Source organism: Neolamprologus multifasciatus, chromosome 22 (assembly GCF_963576455.1).
Source record: "Neolamprologus multifasciatus chromosome 22, fNeoMul1.2, whole genome shotgun sequence".
Lineage (NCBI taxonomy): Eukaryota > Metazoa > Chordata > Actinopteri > Cichliformes > Cichlidae > Neolamprologus > Neolamprologus multifasciatus.
This window is the reverse complement of record NC_140459.1, coordinates 9953738-9972958: the sequence shown is the minus strand read 5'-3', so window position 1 is coordinate 9972958 and position 19221 is coordinate 9953738. Positions and strand designations below refer to the sequence as shown.

At 43.6% G+C, this 19221-nt stretch overlaps 1 protein-coding gene across 2 annotated transcripts; it reads left to right on the top strand.

The window, feature by feature from the left end:
- The first annotated feature begins 454 nt into the window (after positions 1-454).
- tmem170b (transmembrane protein 170B) lies at positions 455-18634 on the top strand. 2 transcript variants are annotated; one of them, XR_014872148.1, is made up of 3 exons: positions 455-1156; positions 9070-9466; positions 10606-10713. XR_014872148.1 is itself a non-coding variant. In XM_085149864.1 (3 exons), the coding sequence occupies exons 1-3, from the start codon at positions 994-996 to the stop codon at positions 14904-14906; spliced, it is 465 nt and encodes a 154-aa protein (XP_085005990.1). In that variant the 5' UTR covers positions 473-993; the 3' UTR covers positions 14907-18634. The 2 variants fall into 2 exon arrangements, 1 of the variants encoding a protein (XP_085005990.1); XM_085149864.1 differs by lacking the exon at positions 10606-10713 and adding an exon at positions 14776-18634 and having other exon boundaries at positions 473-1156; positions 9070-9240.
- Positions 18635-19221: the final 587 nt, after the last annotated feature.

The following is a 19221-nucleotide window of genomic DNA, read 5'->3' as shown; positions in this document are numbered from 1 at the left end:
TCCATCTAAGTTAAAGCTCTAAATCAGATTTAAGCATTTAGGGGTTCTTTCTTCATATTACCAGATAACCCTGCCACTAATACCCTCTATTCCTCTGCTTACATTCATCCTGTCATATTACTTTTTTATATCAGGTGTTTCGGGGTGACCAATAAGCGCCACCTTCCATTGACGTCATGACCAACGCTGCTTCTAAGGTCATTTAATTTTAATGTAGACTTAATTTTAATATCACAACAGTTGAAATAAAATAAACATTAATAAATCAACAAATAATACTATTTAGTATATATGGTATTTATTAATATATTCTCTGTTAAAGTAGTCTTTAGCATTAGCATTGATTTGGTTATTCGTTCAAGAGCTAACGTTATTACGTTGCCTAGCAACCACGCTTTCGCTTCCTGCTGGCAAATACTGTATAACGTAAAATAAAAATTAAAATAAAAACATTAAATCTTTCTACAGCGTCTAAAATGATATTTATATTTAGCTTTTGTCAAAAATATTGCTGATGTTATTATTAGTATTTTATTAATATCCTAATATTAGTCACAGTGCGTCGTAATTACGTTACAGCGTCCCACTCGTAGCCGTCCCGAGCCGCCATCGCACTACGCACGCTTTCTGCGCACACGCCACCGTGCTGTCCTTTGTTCCTCATTCATAAAGCGGCTTCACGAGCACGGGGATGTGTCACCGTGAACCCCTCGCACGAAAAGGACCGCTGGCCCTTTAAGGGTTATGTAGCAGGGCTAGCTGATGTAGGACGAGCCGACCGTGCGTTTCTCTGCCCGAGCTCCCGCTGCCATCCTCGTCATGGCCTCCGTACACCCGCCACCGACACCACCACCGAGGATGAACCGACCAGCCATCGACCCTTCCCTTCCCGGAGCGGAGACGGACGTCAAGCCGAAGCAGAGGCACCGGTAGAGGCGAGCCGCGCCGGGGAGAGCCGCCTCACATCCAAATGCCACCCCGGTTTCCTCATCCATGCCTTCGTTTAAAGCCAAGTACAGCTATACGATAAAGAGGGGTGCGAACCCGGGCGGCGGCGGCGGAAACATGACAACGGACAAGGATTATTCTCTTAATCTGTCGGTGCAGCAAGTGCTGAGCCTTTGGGTGCAAGGCTCGGCGCTGCACCACTTCACAGGTATGCGGAATGAAAGGTGCCGCTATTCTGCTGCTTCATTTTTTTTTTAAATTTAAATGTGTTCAGTGAAAAAGTCATCACCACCAGCAGCATGTGCAGCTTCCTTTTTAAAGAAGAATATATATAAATATCATTCAAATATATGTGGTCATTTTTCTTGTAGCCAGCAGGAAGGGCATGGCTGCTGTCATGCATAGGGGACATCTGTGTGCCACCTTTCCATCCCACCTCCCCATCTCTGTCTCTGCAAGCTGGTGTGTTTTATTGGTGATGCTGGGCCTGAACCACAACATCAACAAAACAAAAAAATCTCACTCCTTTATTCAGGCGTGCAGAGTCCGTCAGGAAAAATAATGACAACATTTGGCTAATTAATCTTTCTGCTTCGTGAATGCGTAGTAAGTGTGGCCTCCTCCCCCTCCTTTGTCTTTCAGTAAAGGGGCAATTAGAGGGAGGGTCCTCTGAGCGGGCAGGGATGCTGTCTGGGATGGTCCTGACTCTAGAAGTAGTGAGGCTGAGTTCAATTCCCTGTTTTATGTGAATGCAGTTGAGCCAGAGCATGTCTGCTTTGATACTGAAGGTAATATGCAGCTGTAAATACGAGATGAGGGCATCTCTGTGGGCTGATGGCTGAACTGTCACTTGTTGATACAGATGATTGAGCTGCTGCCAACAATTATGTGCTTTGTACCAAAACAAAATGCTTACAAGATGACTTTCTTCCTCCTTTTTTATTTGTAAGGAGGTTTAAGAAAAGTGGAAGAAATGCACGAAAGTTCCTATGACACAAAAACAGATCACGGGGCACCAAAAAAAGCAATGTGTGGGCATTTTATCTCTTCTTTCCAAGCAGAATGACCTTCCTCAGCAAGAAATATTATTACTTGCCAGCTGTTCAAAGCATTGTCATCACTTTTCTTTTTTTGTTTTTTCTTTTTTTGAGGAGGTGGATGGGGGACCGTGTGTTTTACAAACACAAGATTATAGAAATTCTTGCATTTCACTCTGGAAAGTGAGAAGCCGGACGTGTAGTCATGGCTGGCTTGGCACAGACCGGTTGTCTAATATGCAGCTGACATCCTGTGTTGAGAAACACATCATGCAGGGATGGAAGGAAAAAAAAAGGCACAGTTGATCACGCTGACTCAGAAGGAAGTTGCAGTGCAATGTAGAAGTTTGTGGTATCTGAGCTGCAGCGGCGAGAAGAGAGCTGTGAGGAGCTAACGCCCCGGGGCTTTACAGAATACTGTTCACAAATCTGCCACCTGACCCCCTCCTAAACCCCACTATTCAGCAGACAGGTGAAAAACAACCTCCTGAGACATTAAAGAATGTCAGGGGGGGCAGTTGGGGAGCCCTGAACGGATAGATAAACTTTTATCTGTGCCCCTGGGGAGTGCTTCCTGTTTATGAGGCGTGCGCAGCAGGCAGCTTCACTTCAGAAAACCAATGAAAAGAACATATTTAAATGTGAACAGCTACTTTGAAATTGACTCACTTTGATGAATCACAGTCAATAAAAACATGCTGTTCTTGTCACTCATTAATTATCTATCTGTGGGATTTGTGGTACGATTGAGATGCATTTAAGGAAGTGCCATTTACACACAGACCTTTCCGATGTCAGAGTGTGTAACTTTAGAAATCTGATAATCAGATAAATATCCAGTTCTTAATCCAGCGTGCACCAGATGCTGTTAATCTGCCGATTGCTAATTGTATGGCGACACAGGCAGAACAGCAGAGCTGCTCATGTGCAGCTCGTGAGGAGAGAGGAGCAAGAGCAGAGAGACGCCAGCATAATGCATTGCATATGCATAGATATTTACCAGCTGGAGGGCGCTGAAATGTATTTAACCTCATTTATTACAGCAATTAGTGCTTTAGCCTGTCTTGATTAGAGTAAATAAGTGTATGAATATCGGTTGAACAGGGAAAGTCATACAACATCATGTTTATTTTGCGCTTTAATCCCTTTTTTTGTAGTTTTTTCCCAGCTTTGGTCTTAGAAAATGAAAAAAATTCAATGCATTAGCCTACTTGGGGGGTGGTTAATTGACACCCAGCGGGTTAATGAACTTGTAATAGACTTGCAGAAATCCTGTATTATCAGTTCACGATAATAATGTCAAATGGCTTTCTTAGTTTTAATTGTTTGCCTGCTGTGATTACGCGATGATCAGATTGCTAAAAAGTCATTTTATTATCTCACACGGTAACATGTTGTGTTGCTGGTCTTCGTGTAAAGCTAATCAGTTGTGTTCACTCTGCATGTTCTCTTGTCTGCAGCTTTTTAGCTCAGCATGTCTGGTGTTTAGCTGTTTGTTTTAGCCTTTATCTCTTTGCAAACAAGCACACAAAAGCAAAAAGAGCTCATGTGAAGCTGTAAAACATACACACAAAAACAGAAAGCGCAACTTGGCTGCTCGGTCAAGGGTCCAGATATTTCTGTCAGGAGTTGGCAGAGAACTAAACAGAAGGTATAGTGGAGTTTAGCAGGTTCAGATAAAAGCATCGAGTCTATGTATGGGCACATGCAGCTATATTAGAAGTTAAAGCTTTGTGTGAATGCCAAGCAGCAACCTTGAGGGTTTAAAAACATTGCACCAATGCTGAAGTGGCAAAAGCTGCAGTTCCTCCAGTGGCCACTTGAGGCTTTCTCCTAAAACAAGTCAATGCCCATAGACTCTTGTGTTAAAATAAACTTTAAAGCATTAAAAGCATCTTTACAGCCTCAGTGGATGTTTTCCCACATCATAACTATCAACACAGGCTTAAATTTCCTTTTCTTTCTTTCTTTTTGTAAATAAATTTATGCATCTGGATGCTAAAGTGAAGATCGTGGTCGCTTTGAGTGACAGGCGTTCCCAAGGCACCTGGATTTGATCACAGTCTGCTGGGCCTCACCTCCACTGCCATGTTTCTGCTGTTGGTGCCTTTTGGAGCATTTGCAATGGCATTATGTTATTGGTCTGTTACTTTGCACTAATTAGCAGGTATGCTTTTCTGTGTGGTGCATGTGTACAGTTTAACGATACTGCTTGCTAACCAAGTTTACTATATTGTTACCTGATAACTTTACGTTACATTGCATCACGTCATGGTAGCTTGGTCCTCCAAAAAAGAAGAAGCATCATCCGAAATCAACATTAGCATAATCCTCTTCTTGTTCTGCATCACGGGACAGAGTCACTGCCAGATGTGTCAGGCTGGCTCTCCCTCTCTCCACGTTTGGACAAACCCATCCTTCGTCGTCTTGAGAGGTGAACTCGGCAGCCTTCTGCTTCGAGAAGCTGCGGCTTCAACATGGGAATGGTTCATGTTCTGCAGCCGCCCATGTACTCCAACCTCTGACGAGGCACCAAATACACGAGCCCCTGCTTTTTAAAAATTCTGTCCTGTTGACAGGCGAGCTCTAAAGCCGCCGTGCTGACAAAGACCTCGGCCTGTAGTTGCGGATTAGCAGAAGTTAATACTGTGCTCTCACTGTGTTTTAGCCTGCGTTCGCTCCTATCTCTGAACATGACACAGCACTTTACTGCACTCATTTCTCACCCCATAGGTGCTTCTTCATAGCCGTGACCACCTGCGCTGCCTGCTGTCCCCTGAAACTAAATGTGCACCTCACCTTCCAGCATCTGCTGCAATGCAAAAAAAATTAGCTGCCATGGATAATTTTAGTCGGCTGAGATAAATAACGAGCCTTGTCTCCACTGAACATTTCACCCGACCCATTTTCTCTCTAAATCGAGCTTGTAATTCATCAAGAAATGCAACAGATTTCCTCCAGCTATGCTATTAAATATTATTCTGACCAGCATGACAGGTTAATTGTTACAGAAGAGAGATCACGCTGACATTTGGCCCTCAGTAGGTGTCCAGGTCAGGCTCCATCCATCAGTGATGGTGGAAGACTATACGGATTATTTTATCAGTAAGTAGAAACACAGAGTATCCCAGCTGTCCTCTCCATTTGTGAAATTTTTGGCGAAGTTGATCTCACTGAACCCTGAACCCTTACATATTGAATCTAACCGTTAGGTTTAGAGCAGAAACTTCTAGCATTGCGGCTGGTTACTGTCAAAATTATTACGAAGCACTTCACATTTAAACCGTCTCAGCAGGCTTTGATTTTAATGTGACATTACTAACTGAAAGAACAGAACTGCACGTTAGCGAGGACTCGTTTCATCCAGTTTGCCTCTCGGGGGAAACAGACCAGCTGCTAGCCAATCGGCTTACCTGCCATTCACCGTTAGTTACGTTGAACTCCGCATTTTTCTTTTCTTTTTCTCAGATTTCTGCTAACCAACTCATTCCCTTAACTACACATAAACTAATGGTGTTTGTGATTGTCTGTTTAACCTGTGGATGTCTGTAGTTCTTTTGACCGAGTGGGCGATATCACAGTCTGTGTGCGATGATGTTAGCATTGCATAACCTCCTCCAGGATCTTTGAGTTTCATCTTTTCCAGCCTGCATTAAAGGCCGGCTCTCTCTACACGATGCTGAATCCTGATTCGTGTCGTCGGGGGCTACAGTTAAGCGGCGCTCTCTCTCCCTGTACTTCCTGAATGTGTGTCTCTCTTAACTCTTGGGTCCCATCACAGATATCCCTCTCTCCTCTGCTGCTGGATGCTCGCAGAAAGACAGCAGTGGATACACTGCAGCGTGATCTGCGTGCTCAGTCATTTAAGACAAAAAGCCATTGTGTTACTCCGCTGTCACGTCTCTCTCCGCCTGGCCCGGCGCTCGCCTGCCGGATCAATAAGTAGATGTAGGCAGTCAGTGGACTGTGGAGGAGCTCGGTTAAATGGATATGCTAAAGAGCTCCTCGTGTCCCAGAGCTCTGAGAAATACTTGGTAATAGAATTGGGTGTTGTGATGTTTACACTGCAAAATAATGTCACGTTTCCTGTTTGCATCGCGCCCACACACAGACAGCATTGCCATGCTTCGGCTGGGTCATCCTTTCTCGCTTGGTGTCTTTTCTTCTTCAGTTATCTCACGGCCAGCTGGCTCCTTCTGGCTCCCACGGTGCCAGGGGTTCAACCAAAGGCCCCTCGCTGGCAAAGTGCAATGAAGCCGGAGCCTTTTTAGACAAAGCTGGCCTGTGCCACAGAAAGACAGGGAGAACGAGGAGGAGGAGGAAGAGTGTGATTTTTAAATGCTGTTTACTGTTCTCATTTTCAGTGGAGTCCGTTATAACGGCAGCACAGTCTGGACCCTGCAGGGTGCATTATGTGTATTCTAGGAGTACAGTCGTGTTTGGTGGAAGCTAATTAGATGATTTTGCTGGCATTTTAGGAATTATCAGCATTTTTAGTTTGCAGATGTTTGTTTCTACGATTACATTTTTTTTTCAGAAAGCTTATCTCCAGTCAGGATGGTCACAAAAGGCGGCCGTACGCTATTGTTTCAGACGAGATTTTCCATTTACCGCTTCATGTCGAGCTCGCTGTCTGAAATGTCGCTCTGAGCGGTTTTATACATCTCCGCCACGGGTCCATCGCCACGGTCGGCTGCCTCTTTGATGAGGCTTGACTTAGATGATGGCTGCTGTAGAGTAAAATCCTCCCCTCACCTCACAGACGTGCAGCAGCGGCTGTAGCTCTGCATCTTGGCTGAGCTGCAGTGTTTCATCTTGGAAGCACTCTTTATAAGCAGTAAATGTGAATTTTTCAAGACTAGAACGGCATATTATAAGTTGTGTCTTCCCCCTCGGGATCACTTATTGTCGGCGTTTGTTTGCATGAAGCTCTTTTGTTCAGAAGAGCTTTTTATCACTAATGCGGCTCAGTAAGGTGAAGGCCTGCCTCCCACCACTGCCTGACTCTGAGACAGTAATTCACGCTTTTATTACCTCTCTTAGACTTTCGTATCTCTTTATACGTCGGCTCTGATCAGTCGTTACTTCGTCGTCAGCCGTCTGTAGAAAATGCAGCAGCTCGCCTTTTGACAATAAAAAAACATGGTGATCACACCTTTTCTGGCCTCCTTACACTGTCTTCCTGTCCATCTTTACATTTACTTGTTTTTAAAAGTCTTATTGGTTTGGTGCCACCTCACTTAACAGAACTTTCGGAGCCTCTGACCAGATAGTCCAGTCCAGGCTTAAAAGCGAAGTCTACAAAGTCTTTTTAGTGGCACTTTTGGAACAACCAAACTTCCCACATACAGCTCAGTCATTTTAAAACAACTGCTTATTCTTGTTTTCTTTCAGGTCTAGATGAGCAGCATAGCCTGATGCAAATACGGCCTTATTTAATTCATTTTATTTGTTGATTTTTATTGTATATTTGCTGTTTATTTATTGACTGTATATTTTTTTATAACCTGAGGTTGTTGCTGAAAGCTGGGATAAAGTTTATTGAGATGGTTAAAAAAAAATTAAAGCAGCTGATGTACAGATATCCCACTAAGCCCCTGCTTCTGTCTGTGTTCAGGTTGCAGTAGTAAATAAGCAGCTTTTATCTATAAAACAGGTTTTCTGTTACAAACCTGTTGTCTTTAAGTCCTGTTTCAAGTTTCATGTGTAATCGACGTTATGCAAACCAAAGCTGACCTTTATATGTAAATGCAGCAGAGGTAATATTTCACTAAAATAAAGGAAGCAAAATAAATCACATGGGCTTAAATCACCGTTTCCCAGCATCATTGTTTTGATCATTGTGATGTAAAATCAAATCACCGTACATCAAGGATGGACACGATCACTGCTTTAAAACTTAATTAGATTAAATCAAGCTTGTAATTTATGAAGAAGTGCAACAGATCTCCCTCTGACTAAGAATTCAAATGTTATTTTGGTCAGAGTTTTTTGTATGACCATTACAGATTTATCCACTTAAGGCAGATTTCACTGACATTTGGTCCTCGGTGGGTGTCGAGGTCATCCATCTGTGTTTGTGCTCCATGATGGTGGAAGGAATATTCAGAAGTCCCAATACAACTGTGTTAAAGTGCTCCAACACAAGAAAAAGCATTGTAAAAGTATAAAAAAAGAAAAGTGAAGCCTTAAACGTGCTTTCTGTTTACAGACCAGCAGGAGGCGACTTTTATATGTACTCTGTGAAACGGTCAGAAACACATAAAAACATTAAAAGCTGGGACCAGTCTGTTTCTTTGGTTTCTTTGGTAAACAATTCATAATTCATTTTGTAAGTGAAAGCTGCTTCTGTTCCTCAGATCGATATTTAATTTCATGCTTCACCAGAAATCAAAGTACTCTGTTAAAGTTATATATATTGGAATAGGGGATTGTTGTTACTTTAATGTGCCAGCTGACTGATTTTAAAATGGTGATGTAAACCAAGAAATAGGAAAAAAAGTAGTCTTTATGTTTGCAGTAACTATCATTATACATCATCATTGTTATTAACCAGTAAATATAAAAAAATGTGAAAATGTAAAAATATTTATTTCAGTGCAAGCGGTGATTTCTCTAATTTGTTGCCATGTTTGATGTTCAGGCTAAAAAAAAATGTAATTGTCTGGTTAATATTTATGAAACTAATTGATAATTTATTTGCTGCAGTTGTTACATTAAGAACCCCTAAGACATTATATCATACTGTACTGTAGTATATACTTATGCTACTATGTGCTATACTTATACTATATCTGGAGCAACTACGCATTGTGCTCGAGAGATATTACCTGATATTGAACTTCTGAGGCTGGGCTGTACTTTTATATAATACTATAATATAATAGATGGTGCAGGTGGTCAGTTTAACTTTAATTCAGCGAGTAAAAGAAAAAAGCATTTAGATGAGAAAACATTTCAGCACACTGCCCCCTGCTGGTGAAAGCTTTAGTTAAATTGTACGTACAGCACCTTTAATGTAAGCGGTAAATCCTGTGCTTTCAGGCTGTATCTGATCTGTGTCGTTGGCTCTCTCTCCCTGCAGAGATGTGGTACTGGGTCTTCCTGTGGTGTCTCTTCTCCTCGCTCTTCGTCCACGGGGCGGTGGGGCTGCTCATGTTAGTCATGCTGCAGCGCCACAAGCGGGGACGCCTCATCACCCTGGTGCTGGTCAGCGTGGGTTTCCTGGCCTCGCTCTGCGGAGGCGTCATCACTAGTAAGCCCATTTACTTCCCCTTTTGTTTTCTTGCTGACGGGTTATTTTTAGAGCGACCTCAGAGTGCGGCGTTCAGCACCCAGAAGAAGACGGGAGGTGACAGGAGGGCAGAGCGAGCGCTGGGTGAGGCGACCGTGTGTTAACTCGTGTCAACTAGAAGAAAACAGAAGCTGACAGAGAGACATGGAGGAGGAAGATTTTTAGACTAATCTGCTTCTGTGTTTACCTGCCTGTAGGGATGGGTATCGTTTAGGTTTTATCCGATACCGGTGCCAAACCGGTACTTTTGAAACGGTGCCGGTGCTTAAACGGTGCTCAAACCGGTGCTTAAAGAATGGAAAACACAAAAGTGGTCCAAAAACCTCTCATGTTCAGCTGTTTTTTTGTAAAAAGATAACAATGTTAGCCTTTTCTGCAGCTATGGGGCATATATGGTATCACTCTTGGCTGGAAGCAGTGCTTAAACAATGGAAAAAACACAAACTTTGTCCAAAAACCTCTCATGTTTAGCTGTTTTCCACTTTTTCTTTGGTCATTTTAGCCTTTTTGGCCAGGGTGAAGGGAGTATCTGCCATCAAACAAGAAGACAGCTGCATGTAGCTATGATGGTGTTTGCTGTTCACCTTACATGCATTAATGTAATAACGTGGTTAGCCTACTCAACGTAAATTACACACGAACAACATTAAGCTACTCACGCAGAGAAGAACGGCTGCTGCTGCCATCATCATCCTCATCATTTCTGCTACACTGGCAGGGCTAGGGGCCAGGACTCTCCTCTTCGGGTTTTTGGGGGATGTTGCTAATTCCGGGTCCGATAACAGGCAACCCACAAGCAGTAGATGTGCTCGGTGTGAGGTCTCGCAGCAAGCTATCAAATACGGCGCATTTCTCGGCTTTAAAAAAAAAACACTATGCGTCGCCAGGTGTTTCATCAGATTTGAGGTGTTACCTTCTTTGACAGTATCACAGTATCACCTTAAAGCACTTGTTGCAGCTGCTGAGTTTGCATCTTTTGCTGTGAAGTACAGCCAGACTTTTGACCGCTTCGCCTTGGACATTTTTAATCTGTAGCTCTGCTCTAAAAGAACGTACGTACCTGGACCCGCCTACTATTCTCGGAAACTTAAAATGATTGGCTAGAATCTAAAGTGTATCATTCCATACCAGTTGGTGGCGGTAATGCACCTTTCAGTTGTTTGCCAACCGCCAATACAAATGTAAGGAAGAAGAAAGTGTATCACAGCTCAGGAAAAAAAGCACCGAAATAAAGCACCGAAATGTGCGCTGCTTTTCGGTCTGGTTACTACCGTTTATGTCAGAACCGGTGCCATCATGGCACCGGATACCGGTCCCCATCCCTACCTGCCTGTTTGTTTATGTGGCCCAGGAAACTTCAACGTGTCGGCACAATAAGGGTTCATTTAATTTAACAACATTTTTGTGATTGGCTGGACTGTTGTCGCTGGTAGGAAGAGTTTGCACCCAAAAAATACCAACCAGAAACACACACACACACACACACACACACACACACGAGCTAAACACTAACAACAACAACAAGAACATTTAAAGGTACATTTTGTAAAATCCCTGTTCAGATTTTTTTTTTAAATTCACACCACTGAGTGTTAGATTCGTCTATGCATCTTAACAAAGACCTCTAACTAATCTTCACCTGACTATTACAATGTTTTATGTTAAGAAATCAAGGATATACTGTCCACTTTCACTCTGTCTCTTAAGCAGTCAGTGGTCCAACCAACCATCCCAGTGATGTAATGTTCTGTACGGGCAAGAGATGGCGCTAAACATGTTCTGTAACTTAGAACACTTCCTAAATCCAGCTTCACATGCAGTGTTACATTTGTGACACTTTTAAGAGTAGGGCTCTGGTGTAAAGTAGTCTTTATCGATGTAGTGTTTCATGTCCACTTTAAAGGCGCGGAATAAATACGAAGGGCTGTATAACTCTGGAAGAATGGGTGAATGTAGAAAAAGGGCTGTTTGGTAAATGAACCGGTTCTTATGTATCGCTTTATAGATCAAGCCTTTTCAGATTCATACCCCGATGAACGCATCAGAGAGCAACTTTTGTTCAGTATCTTTCCCATCTTTGCTTCCTCCTGGGCTACAGTTACTGCCACCCCAGCTAGGCAGCCTCCCATCCGATCGTGGGGCGATCGTGGCTCAAGAGTTGGGAGTTCGCCTTGTAATCGGAAGGTTGCCGGTTCGAGCCCCGGCTCGGACAGTCTCGGTCGTTGAGTCCTTGGGCAAGAGACCTACCGCCTACTGGTGTTGGCCAGAAGGGCCGATGGCGCGATATGGCAGCCTCGCTTCTGTCAGTCTGCCCCAGGGCAGCTGTGGCTACAACTGTAGCTTGCCTCCACCAGTGTGTGAATGTGGATGACTGGGTGTGTAAAGCGCTTTGGGGTCCCTAGGGGGGACTAGTAAAAGCGCTATACGAATACAGGCCATTTACCATTTACCATCCAAGTACTAACCAGGCCCTGTTTAGGGTGGTATGGGGATGAGCTGTGACATGCTAGTATAAAGTTAACAAATTACACTCCTACCTGGTCTTTGAGCTGCTTGGAGAAGTCTGGCGTGTTTCCTTTTTTTGTTCCAAATGCTCAAACGATTTAAATGTGGGTGTTTAGTCATTTGCTTGAAGCAGACTTTTAGCTGCATCTACAGATTTTCTACATGTTGCTGTTCATCAGATATCTGCAGTAACATCAGAACAAATGGGGAAAAACAAAAAGAAAATACAGTCGTATTTCTTGACACCACCCCACTTTAAGTTAACAGTCAGTTCCTTTAGTCAAGTCTAAGAGCTACATCATTACATCCAAGTGAATGTGTTAAGGTTTGGGTGGCTCTGAGACAAATTCTCAAATAGCGACAGGCTGTTACAGTCACAGTAGGGAAACAAGTAGTTGGAGAATGAAACGCAACCAAAATGAATGCAGCTGACAATTTGATGTGTCAAGACAGCGATAAAACAGCAATAAGATGAAGTCTGTCTGTGATTAGATGGGGTGCAGTCAGTCGATTGAAAGTGGTGGAAAGTAAGCATGCATCCTCAGGCCAGGAGCTGTTGGTCGCTGCAACTACTCACTCAGAGCAAAACAGTTTTCTTTTCCTTTTTCTAGTCGCAAAAAAGGTGCTGTGCTATTTTGACTCTAGTGTGACTGATCCATTAGGGTAAGAAGGTAAGAAGTCCCGGTGCACCTCAGGTCACGTTCCCCACAGAGTCCATGGGTATCACATTTCAGCACTAATGATGATACCTGCAAGTCTGCATTAGAAATGAGGGGCAGCGGATCCTTCAAGACCAGGAGTAATTAGTCTGAGGCCATCTAATTCATCTCTCTTTGTTAACACTTAATATAACACAGTAGAGTGGTGCAGATAGTTATCTATAACACATGATGACATCTGTGGTGACTGTGAAATAAAAATACCCTATAAGACTCTAAAAAGGCAGAAATCAGGAATCATTTATTTTCTACTGTGAATCAAAACGGTGAGGAAATCTATTCGCTGTCTGCACGTTTTAATAACTGTTTTCATTGTTATACCAGGTGTGCTATATTATCTTGAGCTAGGACAAATATCAGTATTTTGTATCCAATATTTTGGGCTACCTTAAATGGGGATCTGCAGGATAAAGAATTTAAGGGCGAAAGCTTGTTTCAACATTCTGACTTTAATCTTCTGAAGGCAGATTCTGCATCAGGACCCAATTTTTATGTCCCTGCATTGCCTGAAATGAAAGTTAAGCTAATGAACTATTTACCTTAACAAAACTGCAGAACTGGTCTTATCTGATCAAATTAAACAGGAGTAATCAGATTTGATATATCTGCCAGTTAATCCTATTTTTTAAACACAAAAATATTCACTTTATTCTTTTTTTAAACACTGCAGGTGAAGCTGATATCCAAGCCTTGTTTATTTGCCTTTACCTTCCCCTCACTGTATCAGAGTGTGAGCACAGGGTGTGTAAATAGACCTGCGTCTATCGTAGCGTAGGGCTCTGTGGATGACTCACTCACCGCCACAGATGTGAGCTGGTGCCCCAAAAATAGAAAAGCCGCTTTATTATTAATGTGTAGCAATCAGAGTGAGCTAGACTATTGACTGCGTCACCAGCCATGTGTACGCGAGCCCGGCACAAAATCAGAGTGTGTATTTGTGTGTGTGTGTGTGTGTGTGTGGAGACTGCAAAGGCAGCAATCGCAGCTGAGTAGAAGTAAAAGAAAGGTCACGCAGCACAGAGGAAATGTCAGCCTTTAATAGTTGTTTTAAAGTCCTTTTCTATAACATTAAATGTCCAGGACTCTGATTTGAATCACTGAATGCTGTTTGCCACTGTTTAAAACAGATGTTTGTTTGAGCTACAGTTTAGAGTCTACAGGCCTCAGTTGACATGTTACATGTTTAAGTTTATGTTGTGTTTGGAAGGTTTGCATGATGGAACAGCTTCGTGTGTTTCAACTAAGCAAACCACAAGACTTCTGGCACATTGTCCTTTAGACAAATGAGTCCAAATCGGAGATGTTTGGTAATAATGCAAAGTGCATAATATCAGCAGCACAAATACATTTTATTGTCATGCACAATGGAGGAGGCGTGATCATTTGGGATTGGTTTGCACCCAATGGGCACCTTCCAGTGCCAGACTGAACACTAAACCCCTGTTGATACTAAAAGCTGAAGATTTAGGCACAGAAACCAACCTCTTTCTCTTTTTAATCAGGACACACGTGCAATTTTTCTTTTAGTTTTTAATACAAACACAAAGCAAAGATGAGAAACACTCCAACTTTAAAGCCAGTGTGATGCTACTTTAGAAATACTGGTTTTCCTTCTGCACACATTATGTTTTCTTTCTATCTGCCTGACATGCAGATTACTGAAGAGCCTTTTGTAACGCATGTAACAACATGATGTAACTCTAATCTAATTGCTGAGTAACCTGTAACCTGTAACCTGTAACCTGTAACCACAGTAACCTGTTACATTACTGTTACTGAAAAATGTAACGCGATCACTTTGTTTTCTGTAAAAGCACCAGAGATTGCATCCTCCACACGGTAAATATGATAACCTTGATGAAGGGAGGATTCGCTGGAGCGCTGCTGGTAGCTTTAACTGATAAACTTTGTTTAGATTTTCTCGGCCTTCGAGTCCAGCAGTTTAAAAATAGCTCACTCGGCTTTGGTGCCTGGATTAGAGAAACGTCCTCTCCTGCTGTTTGTCTCAATCATGACCAGACGGACAGCGTGCAGCGAGAACTGCTGCAGGAAGAGCAGCGAGTCCGCTCGGAGTGTGGCTGCGAGGAGGCATGCACGAACGCTCCTCCATCACTGACAGAAGGGCGAGATCGGGAGGGACATGTTTGTCCGCTGATCCCCTGACTGTGGATGTTCAGTTGGGTTTAATGGTGACAGGCAGCTGTGTGTGTGTCTTTCTCTTTGCCGGATCTTGTATTAACATTGACTTTTTAATTTTTTTTATCTCCCTCAGGTGCGGCCGTGGCGGGCGTTTACCGCGTGGCGGGGAAAGGCATGGCACCGCTGGAGGCGCTGGTGCTCGGCGTGGGCCAGACCACCCTCTCCGTCGTCATATCCTTCTCGCGGATCCTGGCCACGCTGTGAAGAAAACCCATGACGGGGTGAAAGGGAGACACGGGAGCAGAGCGGGCAAACCGAGCCGGGCAGAGACTTTAGGCCTGCTTTTATGGAAGGACATGAGGCACAAGTCCTCTGGACCTTTTGAGGGCCGGATCCAGGGTAGAGCGCCCCCCCAGCGTCTCTGCACTGTGCAGGAAGGTCGTCATCGTGTCAGAGAGCAGCGCCGGGCGGAGGCTCGGCCTCAGCTTCTGGACCTGAAAGCCATGTTTCTTGAGTTTCCAGAGTTATGCCACTTCTTCGTGCCAAAAGCCTTCTCTGTGAAAACAGCAAGCCTCGGTGGCCGACTGACTCTCAAAGGCTTTCTGTTGAACTTTTGAGGGAGGAGGAAAACAAATCTATTTTTTAAACAGCGACCTGTAATCGTGAGCTGATGATCTCCTTTGGCGATCGGAACAAAAGTTCGGCAAACAAACAAAAGAACAGCAGTGTCCATCAGCAGTAAAACACCTTCATCAGTATTAAACCGCCGCCGCGCCTCTAGGCCTGCATACAGCTTCTCGCTCCTTCTCCTGAGATGGCTCGAAAGCCGCAGCATCCGACTCACGAGCAGGAAGAAGCTTTGAATTTTTGCACTTTGTAAATGTTGGCGAAGTGGCAGAGGAAAACCAGCATACGATGATCGATTTTAAAGCGTGCCAACAACAACTCTGAGCGGAGTCAGAGGAGTAGTTTGGGGAGTGTGTTTATTGGCTTTCTTCCACAGACAGAGAGATGAGATCGATGTCACTCTGATGTCTTTACTGTAAACAAAGGTGGAGCCGGGAGACAGTAAAGTAATCTACCTGCATCTGATTTATCTCTATTAAACAATATAACATTTTAACGATAATCGAGTTGCAGGAATTTGCTGTTATAATAAAAATATTTTCATTCGAAAAGTTGGAAAAGAACCAGATTAGAGAAAGGAAACGGAAATTTGACCATCCAGTATTTCCAGTGTGTGTGAGGCAAAGGTAGGTGTACCTGTGCTGTCAGTATGCAGGTTTTACGCCCATGAGCAGCAGTAAAGGCAGCTAAGCGTTCCTGTAATCATCGATCAGTCCTGCGCATCAACTCTGAGGGTTTTTAGCCCATTCCTCCGTACAGGAGCGTTCAGACTCTGAGATTGCGGCGCGTTTCCTCGTGTGAATGCCTCGCTTCAGATCTTACTTCGGTCAGGGATTGTATTTTCAACACATGACCTTTATTTTTCTTTGATCCTTCTTTGAGGTTCAGGTCACGCACGCCTTCCTGCTGAGAGGCAGCGGGCCAGGCTCAAACCTTGACACCCCTCTTACATTTTACCCTCTAACGTCCCTCTAACGCAGTGGTAGGGAACTCCAGGCCTCGAGAGCCGGTGTCCTGCAAGTTTTAGATCGCATCCTTGGTCAGCACACCTGAATCAAATTATTAGTTCATTACTAGGCCTCTGGAGAACTTCAAGACATTGAGGAGGTCATTTAGCCACTTAAATCAACTGTTTTGGATCAAGGACACATCTAAAACCTGCAGGACACCGGCTCTCAAGGCCTGGAGTTCCCGACTCCTGCTCTAATGTGTTTGATAGATCCCCTTTGTTTAAATAAATACACCTGATTGGCATGCTGTTGACTGAAAACATCCTTAGCTTCATATTCACGGTACAGACATCAGAGGGGCATCATCAAAACTTTTAGCAAGAAGGCGAATAAACGGTTTGTTGAATAAAACAGGAGTCGTCTGTAATAGGGAGTGATTTGGTTTGGCTCTTTATAGATTAATTCTTCCTTATTCAGGGTAAGAGGAGTAAAGGTGCGTCAGCATTGAAAAGGGTCACTTTGCTGCTTGAGAATCAGCATATTCCCAGAGAAGTCGCTCCAAATGAGTCTGTGAGTCCTGCAGGTGCAGATTTTCTGGAGCCCCGGTCCTCCTCGGCTCACCGTAGTGCTGCTTATGTCTGCACTGCTTCAGTATAAACTCCCCGTGGAAAGCCATCCCTCCCTCCCCGGAGAAGGTCACAGATTCTGCTGCTCTGATTTATTTTCTTCTTCTTCTTCTTCTTCTTTTATTCTATGCCTACTTTTTTCTTTATTGTTATGTTTATGAACCCATGCTCCTTAAGTTTAACTTTGCACGTTGCACTGACTTTAATCTGCCTTGTTTTAGATCAGTGTGCATTGACCCCATGCTATACACACGCAGACACAGATTATGATGATGATGATGATGCTTTGGAAAAAACAAAATAATGTGAAGACTGTGCTCGAAGTTACTGTATGTAGATGCCAGACACAGGTGGTGCCGAAGAAAGTTCAACTTTGCCCAAAACGTCACCCACGAGGTCGAAATACCAAAGTATCACTCACAGTCTAGCTTTACTCATCCCGTTTTCTCATCTTACTGACGTCAACATAAAGAGTTAGTGGTTTTATGTACTTTTTACGCACATTCAAAAAGATGCTTGTGTTGTTCAGATTGTGTGATTTTTATTTCTTTTATTTTTTTGCGGTTTTGTGGCTCTGAAGGTAAATTATGTAATGATGTAACACAGTTTACCTTCACTACCAGTTCAGCACACAGGGGGGCGATATTGCACTGGAATGAAGTAGCAGCAGGAGCCTGAATGCCTGTGAGATGATTGTGGGGTTTGGAAATATTGAACAAAAAAAAGGTAAACGAGGAGTCACCTGAAGCCCCTCCCCCTGTTTGTTTTCTCCCTGTATCACTGGGTTGCTCTGCACGTGGTTTGCACCGCCCGTTTGAATGTGTAAGCTCAGCCTTCAGGGACCAATCGTGACTCACCTGCTGTCATAGCAGTGAAATCTGTTTCTGCGGGCACTTTGTGCATGTTCGTATGCGGCTCACAGGAGACTGATGAGCATCGTTGTCGCCGTGTTCAGTGTCGGTCTGCGCGGTCGTGCTTGTGACTAGAATAAAAGGATTTCCATGTGTTTTCTTTCATTGTGCTGGCAGTCGGGGGTATTTAAAGGGTCGGAAAACGGGTGTGAGGACCTACTTGCAAGTGACAGCAGTTTTACTGTCTTTACATAAAGTGATTTTTTTTTATGTGGCGATTAAAACTGCAAGAATGGAGTCGATGCTGTCAGATCTGCACATCCAGAGCTGTACATAGCCGCAGTGTGCTTCATAAACTATCTAACCGCTGAATAGCATTCGCACCCCGTGCCATTACTGGTCATGACGGATATATGTGTGTTTTTCCGCTCCAGGTTCTGTGATTGAGCCGTGTGACCGTATATATAAAGGAGACACCCAGCAACTAATAATCCCCTCTAGACTTTTTAAAAAAAGTAACGCCATCACGCTGCAGGGAGACACCCAGCTCAATAATCTGTCTCTTTCAATAGGCTTATGATAGAAGCTGCACCCACCATTCGTACCACCACAGCCACCACCTCAAGTCTGCTGTTGCCCAAATGCCACAAATCCCGCCCCAACCCCGGACACATACTGTGTACCCGCCGCTGTGGCTGCATGTGCAACGCAGCTCAGGTAACATGTGAATGGACTAACATGGACAATCCACCCAGAGACAAAGCTGTACATAAAACCCAAAGTGGTACTTCTCCTGTAGATAATGTACAATATCTTCTTTTTTAATTTTGTACCAGCCAAACTGCTGATATTTATAACTATTGCCTATTTATGTACAAACTGTTCTCCTGTACATACTCAGCAGGCGGTTGAAATAAAAATCTTTTGCAGCATAAAAAGCTCAGGAGTGTTGTTTCTGCTCTTTATCAATCTGCTTCGTCTCACAGCACAAACAGGAGTGTGGAGGGACCCCGGGGATAATGTTATGATATGTGTATCATATTTAATGCATCAGTTTTTGAGACCTTTACATCATCAGTGTGATTTGTCTTAACTGCAACCCCGTTATATGTTTTCATAATAGCCAGGAAACCTACGCCTTCTTTGGGTAAACTGATGGCCAGCAGGGGGCGACTCTGTTAGGTATGGAAGAGTCAGCGGGACAGCAGCCCTCTGCTCTCTGGTTCTGTGACCTCATTGAAACTCTTTCCTGTGGGCTCAGTCAATAATTTCAGGTCATACTGAATAAAAAATGAAGTTAATTTAGTAAATTATTGGTCACTGACTGAGAAAAGAGGATCATTAACAAGTGAGCAGTCCTCCATCAGGCCTTAACCAGCTAGTGAGTTACATTATGGTGGCTGCGTCTGTCTTTTATACTGTGTGTGGTTAGAAATGAAGTGAAAGGTTTTTAAAGTTGATTTGATGGAGATGAACAGTCAAGTCCAGAAGTATTTGAGTAGTGCCACTTTTTTTCTTTTGAGCA